Here is a 13,979-nt window from a genome sequence, read left to right on the forward strand (position 1 = left end):
TCACTTTCGATGTGATTTCAGGGCATTGCACCATTTTGCTCACCATGGATTTGAGGTGGAGTGGAGCTATAACCTTTCATTCTTTTTGACCTTGGTAGGCTGGATTCCGCCAATAATCTACCGAGAGCCTTTCAAGGCAATATCTGATTAGTGCATGATCTGAATACTATAAGTTAGTCGCCACTCAGGACAAGATGGCTTTCACTTTCAGCCGCTCGCCAAAACCTATGATTTGGTCGGAAAAGGGCACCTGCAAATGTGGACGAGAAGAATCTTACGCTCGTGCTGATGTGTTCTGATGCAATACAAGGATATGAGGTTCCTCCACTTAGCCAATGGAAGAGATTTGGACTCTTTCTAAATAGTGGAGGGAGAGTGAGAGAGACCCACCAAAAAGGACTCTGCAAATCAGCTTTGCTCCATTGCCACGGACTTTTTGGCTTTTGAACAGGGTATTCGCCGCCACTGAGGTTAACCTAAATCAGTGTCAAGCTCGTCACGGGTTCGGTTTCTGTTCTGCACAAATTTTTTGAGATTAATCCCAGAGAAAGTAACTTGTTTCGAATTCCTTCGTTTAACCATGATGGGCGCAATGTTGATTGGATCCGTAGGTGAGAAGGTGCCACGAAGTTAACCTAAAATACCGCCAGATCGCGTATATTACCTTACTGCTATCCAAAAAGGCAAGGAAAGGCAAAAGGGAAGGCCTAAAAGAACCTCAAACTTGTCGAACTCAAATTTTGAGATGTGGGAATAGCATCAAGACTTTTCTCAGCATTCATGCTTTACGAACTCGCGCCATCACCTCAAAAGTTCGAGAGACTGCATCTTTAGTTTAGATGATTAAAAAAGGAATACAAGTATGTGGGAGAAGAGAACTGAACTGGCCCGACAAAGCACTTCATCAAAGCGATCTCTCTTGAGCCCTCTAAGGAAAAGAATCTAACAATAGCGTGATTGTATTAGTAAAATCACAAGAAGCAAATCCAGGAGCCCATTTATAGATAAGAATTATAACGTACAACTGTCACGACAAAGAATTCCAGCAATGTATGTGCTTGATCTGGTCACCAGAAATTACCGCAAGAACAAGTCCCACCGTTAAAATGGTGGAATCTCACGTTATCTCTCACAATAATCTCCCTCCCAATAATGTGAGATACGGCACACATGAAAGAGTGACAGTCTTCACATATCCTGAGGTTCTTCATGATCCTGATAGGGCAATTTTCGCTAGAATCCAGCAGCCCAAATGCCAGAGCCAGCTTTTCACTATGAGCCATCAATATTCGCTTCTTGTCATCCTCGCTTACATCATAAGCCACTGAACTCAGGATCTGTTGATAACCATGTCCCTTTAATCTCTCCAGAAGATCCTCTAACACTTTATTTATCTCGCTTGACCTCGGATGCTTTGTTTCACCTGCAAAGAACTCGTGTATCTCCCCTTTCTCTGACTCAAACCAGCTACATCCAGGATTCTTCTTTAATCCCTTCCCTCTCACCAGCTTCCTCACATTTGAAACATCATCCCACCTACCAACCGATGCAAATATGTTACATAGAACCATATAGTTTCCAATTGCATGAGGTTCGAGCTCAAAAAGATGGCTTGCAGCAATTTGAGCAATGTCAGGGTTCCTATGGATACGACATGCCCCCAAAAGTGCTCCCCACACCCCTCCATGGGGTTTTAGAGGCATCGTCTCTGTAAGTTTAAATGCTTCATTTAAATGTCCAGCACGACCAAGAAGATCAACCATGCAAGCATAGTGATCACCATCTGGAACAACACCATAGCGTTCTTCCATGGATGAAAATATTTGTTTGCCCTGATCAACCATTCCACCATGGCTGCAAGCTACGAGTACACCTATAAAAGTAACTTTATTAGGTTTTGTCGCTGTTTCTACCATCTCACCAAACAGTTGCATCGCTGCTCGAGCAAGGCCATGAATCGCAAAGCCTAGAATCATTGAACTATAGGTATACACATTCCGTTTCTTCATGCCTTTAAAGATCATGTATGCATCCTCTATATTGCCACATTTTGAGTACATATCAACCATAGCCGATCCCACAACAACATTCTCAGTCGGCTCAAGTCCAGATTTTGTGGCAACATCCCGAACCCATTTAGCATATTTAGAGGCACCTAGTTGAGCACAAGCCGAGATAACACTGGCCAATGTAACCTCATCGGTCTCAACTCTAGCATCCTGCATTCGCTCGAAAAACCACAGCGCCTCCCTCGGCTTGCCGTTCTGCGCGAACCCAGTAACCATAGCAGTCCAAGCCACCATGTCCTTCACCGGTAACCCATCAAACAAATCGCCAGCAGACGCCATATCGCCCGTCTTCGTGTACGCCACTATCAACGTCGTCCAGGAAATAACATCCCTGTGCAGCATTTCGTCAAACACCTTACGCCCGCTACCCAAATCGCCGCAGCTCACGTACATACCGATCAACGAGTTCCCCACATACAAATCAGAGCCGAACCCACCAATCAGCATCGTCTGGGCATGCACCTGGCGCCCCAAATTCAAGTCAATAGCCGCGCCGCACGCCTTGAGCAGCGCCGTGAACGTGAAGGACACGGGGCCGACGCCCTCCTCCCTCATGCTCGCGTACAACCCGACGGACTCCCCAAACGGCCCCTGAGCCGCGTACCCACGAATGAGTGCGGTGTACAGAAACGGATTGGGGCGCTCGACCTGCCGGAAGACGGCGCGCGGGTACGACCCCACGGGGACGCCGAGCTCGGTGAGGGTGCGGACGAGCTTGGTGACGACGTAGCAGCATTGGTCGAGGCCCTTGCGGTAGAGGTGCGCATGGACTTGCTTGAGCTGGGGGAGGCCGCGGCAGCCGTCGAGGAGCGAGACGAGGCGGGTCTCGAGCTGCTGCCTGTCTTCGAAGAAGGGGAAGGAGTACCCATACGGCCGACGGAGGTCGCCGTCCGCCGCGTGCAGAGAGAGCTGTCCGGGAAGAACGGATCGGAGGGACGAGCGGGCGGTGCTGAAGCTTCGGCAGAAGGCTACCATCCCGCCATGGGCGGCGATCGTTCGAGCCAGAGCCAGAGCCTCTGATGAACGCTTGCAGCTTCTCAAAGGTTTGCCAACATCAGCACCTAAAAACATTAAATGGAATATCTTAAAATTAATCGCGAAATTACATTTTCGATTAATGCAATCGAAATTTTCGATTAATACCACCGAGTTTTAAAATTTATCGAATTGATGTGACCAAATTCAATTTCTTCTTTTTAAATTCCAACCAATTTTGCATAGGTTAAAAAAGATATAATTTTGCTTTAAAAAGTTATCTTCTCTTTAAATTCAGTCTACTTCATAATTTTAAATCTAAGTATGGCTTAAAACTTGTTTGCTTGAATTATGAGACTTAAAAATTTAAAAGTTTTCCCCAAGATAAAATTACACCTTAGAGCTGAGGGAGCCATAAGGGGAAGTAGACTCCCCGTCACTTCTTCGAAGATAGTTACTACCAAATAAGGTAGTATGATAATTCGATGCTTGATTAAAATTGTGAAATTTATTAAGATTTATATTGAGTTAGCCAGTGCTTCACATTATATCTTATAATCAAATAGTCGTCTCTCTAGTTATGCAACACTGTGTGAGGAATGTAAAGACATTTGATGCCCGTAGAGATCACATTTTAATTAAAACCATCGAAATTGATTAATACCATCAAGTTTAAAAGTTTATCGAATTAGTCCAATTTTTTAATTCCTTTTTTGGGTCAAAATTTTTTTAGCATAGGTTTAAAAAGGTAAAACTTTGCTTTATAAAGTCATTTTCTTTTTGACAAAGAAAAAAGCCATGACCTCTCTTTTATTATTTTGGGAACGCGATGAAATGAGAGAGGCTCGTGGAGACGATGATGCAGTACCTCAAGCTCGCGGCCTCATGCCCTCCTTCTCTCCGATGGTCTCCCTCATCGGCCCTCAGGCCCAAGCCTCTCTCCTCCTCGACCTCCTCCTCCTCCTCGCCGCCGTCTCGCATCGAGTACACGCCGTGGCCGGGCCTCCGGCCATGGCGGGAGAGCTCGCTGAACCACGACCGGTTCTGGGGACCCAACGGACCGCAGCCTCCGCCGGGACCGGCCCTTGCGTCGCCCGACCCGGGACGGAGCGCAGTCGGGTCGGCTTCTTCCCTGGCCGAAATGGGTGCCCTCGTTCTTGCCACCGGCGACCCTGCTTCGAAGTCCGAGCTCTCCCATCTCGCGTACTGCAGGTGGCGCGGCGAGAATCTGCCCGTCGGGGTCTCTCGGCCCCCCGATAGACCGGCCAGGCCTGCGAGGCCGGAACTGGTAAGTCTTGGTTTTGTCTTTTGGAGAATTGTCGAAAAGGCATCGGCTTTCGAGAGTTTCGAATTCTGGGAGTTGGTTCTTTTCAGAGCGTTTTGGGGTTAGTGTTGTCACTTTATCAATGGTGTGCTATAGTTCCGGCAGTTACTGTTTCTTATTTCCAGAGCATCGTTGGGGAGGTAAAGTATTGCAATTGCTAGTACCGTTAGTCTCAGTAAGCTTGACCTGAAGTTAAAACCGGGAAACTGCTTTCTTTGTGAATGCTGCAGCAATGCCGGGACTATCATCTGCTTTTACTTGCAATACGATGTTGCCTAGTTAATGCGCTGTTAGAATGATTTCTGCCTTCCGTGTGATTGGAATCTTGGTCTCTCGCTGATGATTGACCTCTCACTCTTTTTTCCAGCTTAGAATTTAAAGAGTCGAGATTTGGATCTTGAGATGCTGTTTACATGGTAAATTGCTCGCCTGTCCGTAAGATTAAGAGTCTCAACCGTCTTCTCATCTGTTATTTACTATAGGTTTCCCCAAAGGACATACCGCCCCCTAAAGTATCAGGGTTACCTCTTAATGCCTATATGCTGCATAATCTGGCTCATGTGGAGCTGAATGCAATTGATTTGGCATGGGATACTGTGGTTCGGTTCTCACCATTCTTGGAGACTCTTGGGGAAGGATTTTTTGCGGACTTTGCTCACGTCGCTGATGATGAGAGTCGCCATTTTGCTTGGTGCTCTCAGAGGCTGCTGGAGCTTGGATTCAGGTCAGGGAACTTTTGGGTTAGCAAATTCATTCTAGCCTGTGCGACCAGTGTGCCTTCATCATATTCTCTTTGTTTACCTAGGTATGGAGATATGCCTGCTCATAATTTTCTTTGGAGAGAGTGTGAGAAATCCTCTGATAATGTTGCTGCTCGTTTGGCAGTAATCCCACTGGTTCAGGTATCCCTTAACATTTGAGTTGTTGATTGTTTGTTATGACAAGCTTCACAAAGCGTTCTCTTCCAATGATGGGCCCAAAGACTCTTGCTTTTCCATTTGTCTTTTCACTTGTAATGTTAAGTACGACATGAAGGCACTCCTTCTCCCTACTCACCCAAGGCCTTCATTTATTGTTCTTGACCCTCTGATGTTTCCGACAATTTTCTTCTGCTATGAGAAATGAGGTTATGTATACTTTTCCTGATTTAGCTCCTCGATTCTTTGGCATCATTGTTATATTGTGCCATCTTCTTCACATTGCTTAAATTTGCTATATGGTAGTTGGACATTCATCTTGTCCTTTAAAAAGTTCCTTCCAGAGGTTGAGAAGAAGAGTGCGCTTCGCCTGGATGCTGTTATGCTCACCTCAGTATGAAGCATTAACATGGTTAACATTTGAAAATGAAGATCATCCAACTTGCCATATCTTATGTAGTTCCACAGTATTGCTGCTGATTACAAATTGCCATGCCTGCTCAAATGTACGGAATTTCTTTTTCCCTTTCATTCAGGAGGCCAGAGGGCTTGATGCTGGGCCACGTTTGGTGCAAAAATTGGTCGGCTTTGGTGACAACATGACATCTAAAATCGTGGGTAGGATTGCTGATGAGGAAATGGCTCATGTAGCCATTGGTGTCGATTGGTTTATCTCCATTTGTCGGAAAATGAACCATGCTCCTTGCTCCACTTTCAAAGGTTCAGGACCTACTCCCTCAGGCCTCTGTTATGAACCCATAAACCTTTGCTGATTCAACTTTCTCGTGCAGACATATTGACAGAGTATGGCGTAGAGTTGAAGGGCCCTTTCAATTATTCAGCTCGAGACGAAGCTGGTATTCCTCGTGACTGGTGAGGGAAAATTAACAGAGTACGGCAATCAAAATTTTCTGCTTTTCCTATTACCTTGTTTTGATTTTCTCCTTAAACCATTTCACAAGGTATGCATCATCATCGACAAATAAACAAGATGGGAAGGAGCAGCTTTCTGTGGTATGAGAGGTCTTTCAGATGATTGGACCAAATGTTTGCAAGTTTCATAGATACCTGTCACTTATGATGGTGAAATAATCATGGCAGGTATATGATAGGCTGGCTCACATCATATCTATGGAGAGTGAGAACTCTAGTTCAAGCAGACCTGCCTGATGATTTTGTTCAGATCAGGTGAAACAAGTTCACTCGTATTACCACAGCAATTGCTTGGGTACGAATATTTACAGTGACTACATACATCAGCGGCGGTGTGGTATGCCAGGTGAAAAATGACTCCTTGCTATCAGGAACTTCAAGGAAAACCTTTCTTTAAATCAGCAACTACCTCGGCAAGCATAAAAGAAATTCAAGAATTCATTGAGGAGAGGATGTGGTATTTCAACTTTTGATCGCTTCTCATGATTTCAGTGTGATATCATAGGCATGTTGTTCTGTGCCTTTCTCCACACTCCTATTGAGATGTAAATATTACATAAGTTAATACTTCCGAACTTCGCTGTTGCACCTTTTTGATTTTTTTTTTTCCCTTTTTTAGCTTATCTTGGACGAATCAATATTGGTAGGATACAGGGAACTTTGCCGTGTGATGTCTGTCAGCTTAAAGCTGTGTGCGCCTTCTTCTTTGGTCCTTATGCTAAGTCTCTTCATGACTGATTACTTATTAGACCTTGGACTCTGGTGAGCCTAGATACAGAACTTTGGACAGGTAAAATTATCATATCCCATGTTTGATGGTGAGGGAATTTTCCACCCGTGTCCATTAGGTTGGGTGGATTACAACTATATATTTTGGGTCTAGGCGAGTATTCCCCTTGATTTCTAACGGGATATATACATTTTAGAACTTCAAAGAGGCCTAATATATCCCTAGAAATGGTGTAGACCGGATAGAATCTCTTATTATGCAAAGAGAAAATGAAAAGTCAAAAAAAAAAAAAAACCCGAGAGAGAGGGAGGGAGGGAGGCAATGACAATATTTCATAGGAGAGCATTCCAAGATGATGCGTGATTGACCTGAACATATTAGAACTTCAGCTTACGTTCGAAGAAATCAATCGTAGCAAAGATGACTAATGTGCTGCGTTCCTAAGACAGGAGAGACGCGGCGCTTCCATATAATAATGCACATATAATAATGCACATATAATAATGCCGCCCATCCCTGTCGAGAATAGGAAGGAGAATCATCAGCCGAAGCTAAATTCCACGTGATGACCCAACAGGCCTTACACGTATTGCAGCATCTGCGATAACAGCTCACTCCTCAACCAAAAGTCTCGAACTTTATCACGAACTTTCCTGGGTTCTCGATAGCGTGACGAAAATGCGAAGCAATCGCGGGACAGCATCATCGGCGGGTATCCTTCGAGCACTACGGGTGATGGGAAGTCGTTCCTGAAACCGAGCTTTACGCACAGAGAAACTAAAAAGCGTATATTTCTGTCTCATCAACTTTTTTTCCAGAGAAAGAAACATCAGAGGCGGTAGAACAGAGGTCGGGAGGGAGAGACAGAGAGAGCCAGCGAGAATGTGCTGCGGAGATGATTGCAGGCCGCTGGCGTTCCTGCTTGGCCTTCCCTTCGCCCTTCTCTCTCTCCTAGTCTCCATAGTCGGCATCATCGTCTGGATCGTTGGGTACGTTTCATCTCTCTCTCTCTCTCTCTCTCTCTCTCTCTCTACCAGTTGTCTTGAGATTTAGTCTCTGGGTTTTGAACCCTGCATGGATTGAATAAGATGAGAAAATGGTGGGCGACGCTGCAGATTGCTGTTGACTCTGATATGCCCCTGCTTCCTGTGCGTGACCCTGCTAGTGGAGTTCGCGCTGGAGCTGATCAAAGCCCCCTTCACGTCATGGAGTGGTTCACTTCTCAGATACCCTGTTGATCATACCGATCACCATTTGATGACCGTTTCTGCTTTTCAGAGCTGACTGGTATTTCTCCTCTTTCCCGTACGTGGATTTCATGGCAGTATCTCTGTGATGTGCGGCCGATTACTGGGTTTGTATGTAATGAAAAAAAAAAGGGAAATCCGCTCTTGTGAAATTTCTAGAAAAATTTGATTGAAGTCGATTCGTCTTTCATTTGCAGTTGCAGACATGAGTATGATTAGCCGTTTTTCTTGATTCACTTTTCCTGGCGTGCATCTTCATTTTTATGTCCACATGTTTAAGGTCATAAGAAGAAAGCAAGATGGGTCACTCAGAAATGGAAATCTTAACCATTCCAGAATCGTTTATTACACGAAAGTTCACCATACAACAAACATTCTCTATCTGTACATCCACCAGTTTCACTAGGACAAGAGCTAGAAAACTGTTTTATTTGCTTCGCAGGTTCGTCCTCTCACGTTTTCACATTGGCACACCTCTCAACTCTACATTCCTCTTCCCATCCTAAATCAAAGCAGAGCTATGAACCTTCTGTGGCCAACCTCTATTTACAGCGGTCTTGCTTATGCTCTCCTTGCTCGCTACGGTCCGTTGAGGAGGCCGAGAAAGCGAGGTTTGCCTCTTCGCCTCCTGGCTCGTCCTGCCCGACCACAAACTCTTTGGTTGTCTGCGCAATCTCCACTATAGTCTCGCCAATTGCTCCCAGTACACCACCTCCAGGCTGCTGCTCCTCGGTCTTTATGTGTTCTGTTTTGCCCTGAACAACCTGCTCACCGGTCTCCGTCTTTCCCTCCTCGGTTGATCCCCCCAGGATTTCCTGGGTAGTCTCCTTCGCCTTTCTAGCCCCTCCTTCCACCATTTCCTTGGCTTGTGCGACCACACCTTTGGGCTGTTCAGCCAGTACGCCACCTCCGGGCTGCTGCTTCTCGGTCTTTCTGTGTTCTGTTTTGCCCTGAGCGACCTGCTCGCCTGTCCCCATCTTTCCCTCCTTGGTCGATCCCTCAAGGATTCCCTGGGCAGTCTCCTTCGCCTTTCTAGCCCCTGCTTCCACCGTTTCTTTGGCTTGTGTGACTATACCTTTGGGCTGTTCAAGTACACCCCCTCCGGGCTGCTGCTCCTCGGTGTTTCCGTGTTCTGTTTTTCCCTGAGCGACCTGCTCGCCGGTCCCCATCTTTCCCTCCTCGGTCGATCCCTTGAGGATTTCCTGGGTAGTCTCCTTCGCTCTTCTAGCCCCCCCTTCCACCATTTCTTTGGCTTGCGACACTACATCTTTGGGCCGTTCAGCCCCTTCTGTTTCCTGCAAAGCGTTTCAATTTCCTATTGAATGAGGAAACATAGCAATTATCTCATACATAAAATAATCCAAGACTCAAGGACATTCCACTATAACCAGAACCGCCAGACACCTGATAAGATCCTGATATTCTTGATCTTAGTTATTAAAGTCCGCTAGTTATGCGCAAAAGCCCATCGTAATTACCGTTCTCACTCAGTGTTCAGTCTGTTCTTTGTTAAACTAAATTGAACATCATCAAGAACGCACAACAACTAGAATTCGCATGATTAGTTTACTAAACACCTGGTTTTCGGCTGACTTCTTGGCTTCTAGCTGTCTTTCAGCTTCTTCTTTCTTCCTGGCTGTATACTCCTTGGCCTTTTCACCAGTCGCAGCTGCCACATCCTTTGCTGCAACCAAGGGCTTGGCAGCAATCTCTGCAGCCTTATGTCCCGCACCAAGAGCAACCTCTCCTGCCTTCTCAGCGACTCCCTGAACGACCCTGGCAGCAGCCTTCGTTCCCTCCACCGTTATCTCGGCAGTGTAATGAGCAGCTCCCCACCCAGCCGCAATTGTCTTATCCTTGACTTCCACAGCCGCTTTCCCTGCATACTCTGCCGCGCCCTTGCTGGTCTCCACCGCCGCTTCCTTTGCTGCAACCGCTCTCTCTCCCGTGTAATTGGCAACTCCTTTAGAGATCTCCACCGTCTTATCCTTAGCTTCTGTGGCCTTTTGCATTGCGTAGTCCTTAGCTTGCTCTGCCTTTGGAAGTGTGTAGTCCTTGGCTTCTGCAGCCTTTTGCATCGTGTAGTCCTTAGCTTGCTCTGCCTTTGGAATGGTGTAGTCCTTAGCAGTTTTTCCGGCACTGAGCACGGTTTCCTTCGCAGCCGCAAGACCCTGCTGACCCTTTTCAACGGCTGTGTCTTTGACCCTCGCACCCTTCTCTGCCATGTACTCAGTCGTGGCACGAGCACCTTGAAGGACCGTGTCCTTTGTTTGAGCGGCCTTCTCTGAAGCTGTACCGAGTCCTTGATTCGCCAATTCTTTCGCTTGGTTGTAGCGCTCCTCCGCAGCTCTCAGTATTTCCATCGAATTCTGCTGGGCCAATGCTCTTAATCTCGAAACTTCTTCTAGAGTAGGTTGTGCTTCTTCTTCGTGGCCCTTTTTTTGGCCCTGCATCTCCTCGCCACCTTTCCTTTCCGTTTCTGGAAAAGCATTACCAAGTGAGTCAAAGTGACATCTATTCGCATAGTGTCTGCTCGTAAGGCCGATCCAAACAGAAATGAAATATAAACCAAACGAAATTTGAGCCGCCCAACTTACGAAGATTGAACTTCTATGACAAATGGATAACTGTTACTAATTTATGCTATCTACATTCTAAACAACCGCGTCTGGACTTTGAAACTAAAACAAAATCGTTCTTGATTCAAGTCTATTCAATGCTGCTCTCTTTCTCTTTGCGCAGCCTTTTTCATTCTACCTTGTTCTACATGGTTGTTATAGAAGCATGTGATGAGCGTGTTAATACGAGTTTGTCATGAAGTGATTCAAAAGACGAGTATATCATAGCTGCATCATTCCAAGATCTTCATTCTTGTCGAACATCCTTCGACAAAATCCAATGTGAAAAAAACCAAAACAGTTGAGGGTTACCTGGGGCACTTTCTCCTCTCATTCGGCCTCCCTTCTCTTCAACCTGATAAGTCTCCCTCTCCGTCCTCCTTCCACCTTCCCCATGATGTTGACGACCGCCTTCGCTCCTCTCCCTCCCCTCCTGGCCTCCTCTTTCTCTCTTTTTCTCTCCCTCTTCACCCCGACTCACTCCTTTCATGGGCGCTCCGCCAATCTCTATCTTCTCCACCTTCTCCGCCAGCGACTCTCCTCTCGTCCCACGACCCCCTCTCTCACCACCCTCATAACCCCCCTTCTGACCTCCCACATCGATGGTCTTCACTTTCTCCGCCAGGGACTCCAACTGCTTGCCGTCGCTACTCTCCTTCTCCTTCTCCTTCTCCCTCACTTCTCGATCATGTCGGGCCGTCGTCTCCGTCTGTCCTGCGGTCTCTCTCCCCTCTCGCTCCAGACGAGCCTCGCCATGCGGAGCCTCCTTCCCGCCAGCCGGGTCCGAGGCTTGCGCCTTCTCGGCGAGGGACTCGAAGTGGATCGTCATCTTGGGGACCTTGTCCGTCTCCACGTGGATCTCTCGCTCGTTCGTGGTGTTCTCTCTTCTTCGCGAGACTTGCTCCGAAGCCATGTTTGCTCTCTCGAGTCTGTACGTGTTTTGTGTGCGTTTGAACTTTCAAAAGTTGAGAACTGATGAGAGACGTGGAACGAGAACGACGGTGGTATTAAGCAGAGCGCTCGGAAGAAGAAGGGGGTGAGATCGATGGACGTGGGCGTGCATGGCAGGAGACACGTGTCAACTGGCTCGGCGCCACGTGTTGAGAACGGGAGATAACACGGCGAGCTAGCGGACTCAGGTCTCGACACGTGTCGTCCGAGCTGGCGCCCCATTAAAGCGGGGGGGAGCTTACCTGGAATTCCTGTCTGCCACGTGTGAATGGAAACAGAAGGCAAAGAAAAAACATAGGAGAGGTTATTATTGTTCGCGATAAAACTTGGACGAGGTTGACCAGCGGAGCACGAGCCGAGCCAAGGAAGGAAATTACATTGTTCCAAGCCCGCAGCTTGCCCTTTGGGCTTGACGGGCTGGGCCGGGCCGGGATCAAGTAATAGACCAAAATATTTTCTTTCTTTTTGTCTATCCTATTATATTCCTACTCTATATTCACTCTTAGATTTTTACCCTAGAACAGAATACCTTGAAGATGGTATGTTAGCACATCATGCGACGTGACTCTATATTTGCTCGAGAACAAAAGGTTCATGACTACCAACGATTTGCGTTTGCGTTTACTGCTCTAGTTGACAAAGAACTAACTGAACAAACTCATTCCGTGGATAATTTTGGTGGATGTACATCCGTTTCTGCTGCATTTACAACTATTCTCGGTCAAAGTTTGACCTGCCGGAGTACTGGTGCTCGAATGGATCGTGCTGGCATTCATGTCAGAAGATGAATTACAAATCCTTCCCCTTGCAAACCGAAGGTTGTAGATACATATCAAACAGTGAAAATTGAAGATCTCTCGCGCTCACACTGATAAGACACAAATATGACCATCTCTGGGTTTTTACATGATCCCTTCGAGATTCATTCAGTCAAAACTTCATTTCGTCCTTGTGGAATGCAAAGAAGACCAAGGACAGCCCGTAACCAATGCCCACCAAGATCATCTGTCCTGAAATTTCGAAAGATCATTGCCAAAAGTCAATGCCAATCCATTGGCTTCAATTGAAATCCAAGAAGTCAACAGAGGGTGGGCAAAAGAGTCTCACCAAGTTCAATACGTTTGGCAACTCCTACATCCTTCCTCGTAAAGAGACCCTTTTCATTGGATGTGGATTGAAGATGCAGAAACATGGAGAACACAACCAGCCCGCTCCCGAATTTCTCTCTCACAACTCTCTCCCTCATGTCCAGCGACCAGAAACCGGCGATTTCGTGCCTATAGTCCTCCACCACCACCTTCATGAACAGAAACAGCCCGAGCAAAAGCGCCAGCTTCCCAATGCTTGGGACCAGTTTGGACGCGAAGAAGACCAGGCTCGCCAGGTTCACGAGGCAGGCAAAGGAATACAGAGGCAACCAGAAGTACCAATCTGACAGATTTGCAAGAAAATGGATGTAGTCATCGACAGGTATATATGATCGCGGGACTAGTCAAAATCATCTGTTAGAGTACCTGGATCATCTAGTTGAACAGATGCAGAGTAGGCAAAGAGAAGACCCATCAGCAGAGAGCAAATTCCAGATAGTTTCGTGGGTGGTGCCATCTTCTTCAGCCCCGGATCTGGAAATTGAAAATTGGGTTGGTGCTGGATTTAGCGAAAGATGAGCTTCAGAACTGGCTTGGGTTGGACAACTGTTTCATTGTCAGTGTGCTTCAGATGAGATTCAGGGGGCAGTAGAAGGAAGCAAGCCGTGCTCGTCAAGGCCTGCGGAATAAACAAGTGAGCGTTGACCTTTGATAAAGTTGAAAGTGAGATGTGAGCACTAAAGTAAGGTCAAGTGTGGAAAAGAGCCTGTGCATATGTATATTCTACTGCTAAATGTCCAATTTGTCTTCCTACAAGAATTAAGCTTTTATTGCCACCGTATAGGTGAGAGGAACAAGAATGGCCCTAAAAAAGCAGTTGATATTGAAGGTGGTAATCCAATGAGATCTGTTCATGCATATAGGTTAAATGAGATCTTCTGCGAAAATAAGCTCGAGTGTAGTTGGCTTGGAGCATCGACAACCAACAAGAAGTTTTTCCCTTTGACATGGTATAGTTAAATCGCAAAAAAATATATAGTTCATTCGATATTATTTGTACCAATTCAATTGGAATTCCAGCTTCTTTTTTTAATCAATAAGTATTAATTTGAATTATAAGAACAAGT

General features: G+C 46.3%; 4 protein-coding genes and 1 long non-coding RNA gene across 7 annotated transcripts; 2 read left to right on the forward strand and 3 right to left on the reverse strand.

Annotated features, from left to right (window-relative positions):
- Positions 1 to 938: 938 nt before the first annotated feature.
- LOC104424982 (pentatricopeptide repeat-containing protein At5g44230) lies at positions 939 to 3,110 on the reverse strand. The gene has a single exon (XM_010037537.3). It carries the CDS (start codon positions 3,042 to 3,044, stop codon positions 1,068 to 1,070), a length of 1,977 nt encoding a protein of 658 aa, XP_010035839.3. The 5' UTR covers positions 3,045 to 3,110; the 3' UTR covers positions 939 to 1,067.
- Positions 3,111 to 3,849: 739 nt separating this feature from the next.
- LOC104424983 (uncharacterized protein HI_0077) lies at positions 3,850 to 6,889 on the forward strand. Of its 3 annotated transcripts, none has more exons than XM_010037539.3 (8): positions 3,850 to 4,332; positions 4,851 to 5,092; positions 5,174 to 5,270; positions 5,822 to 6,005; positions 6,077 to 6,158; positions 6,248 to 6,299; positions 6,387 to 6,473; positions 6,546 to 6,889. In XM_010037539.3, the coding sequence occupies exons 1-7, from the start codon at positions 3,901 to 3,903 to the stop codon at positions 6,453 to 6,455; spliced, it is 1,158 nt and encodes a 385-aa protein (XP_010035841.2). In that variant the 5' UTR covers positions 3,850 to 3,900; the 3' UTR covers positions 6,456 to 6,473; positions 6,546 to 6,889. The 3 variants fall into 3 exon arrangements, with proteins under 3 accessions (XP_010035841.2, XP_039160247.1, XP_010035840.2); XM_039304313.1 differs by having other exon boundaries at positions 6,565 to 6,889; XM_010037538.3 differs by having other exon boundaries at positions 6,387 to 6,889.
- Positions 6,890 to 7,524: 635 nt separating this feature from the next.
- LOC120289476 lies at positions 7,525 to 8,431 on the forward strand. Its single transcript, XR_005547486.1, has 2 exons — positions 7,525 to 7,937; positions 8,064 to 8,431. It is a non-coding gene; the product is annotated as an uncharacterized LOC120289476 (long non-coding RNA).
- A 66-nt stretch (positions 8,432 to 8,497) lies between these two features.
- Positions 8,498 to 12,107, reverse strand: LOC104427268 (seed biotin-containing protein SBP65). The gene is made up of 3 exons (XM_018865711.2): positions 11,126 to 12,107; positions 9,773 to 10,674; positions 8,498 to 9,490 (listed from the first exon to the last, which is right to left on the reverse strand). Exons 1-3 carry the CDS (start codon positions 11,724 to 11,726, stop codon positions 8,738 to 8,740), a joined length of 2,256 nt encoding a protein of 751 aa, XP_018721256.2. The 5' UTR covers positions 11,727 to 12,107; the 3' UTR covers positions 8,498 to 8,737.
- A 412-nt stretch (positions 12,108 to 12,519) lies between these two features.
- On the reverse strand, positions 12,520 to 13,547 carry LOC120290043. Its single transcript, XM_039305742.1, has 3 exons — positions 13,279 to 13,547; positions 12,872 to 13,195; positions 12,520 to 12,774 (listed from the first exon to the last, which is right to left on the reverse strand). Exons 1-3 carry the CDS (start codon positions 13,367 to 13,369, stop codon positions 12,695 to 12,697), a joined length of 495 nt encoding a protein of 164 aa, XP_039161676.1. The 5' UTR covers positions 13,370 to 13,547; the 3' UTR covers positions 12,520 to 12,694.
- Between the last annotated feature and the right edge of the window lie 432 nt (positions 13,548 to 13,979).

Source organism: Eucalyptus grandis, chromosome 11, assembly GCF_016545825.1.
Source record: "Eucalyptus grandis isolate ANBG69807.140 chromosome 11, ASM1654582v1, whole genome shotgun sequence".
In the NCBI taxonomy this organism is placed as follows: Eukaryota; Viridiplantae; Streptophyta; class Magnoliopsida; order Myrtales; family Myrtaceae; genus Eucalyptus; species Eucalyptus grandis.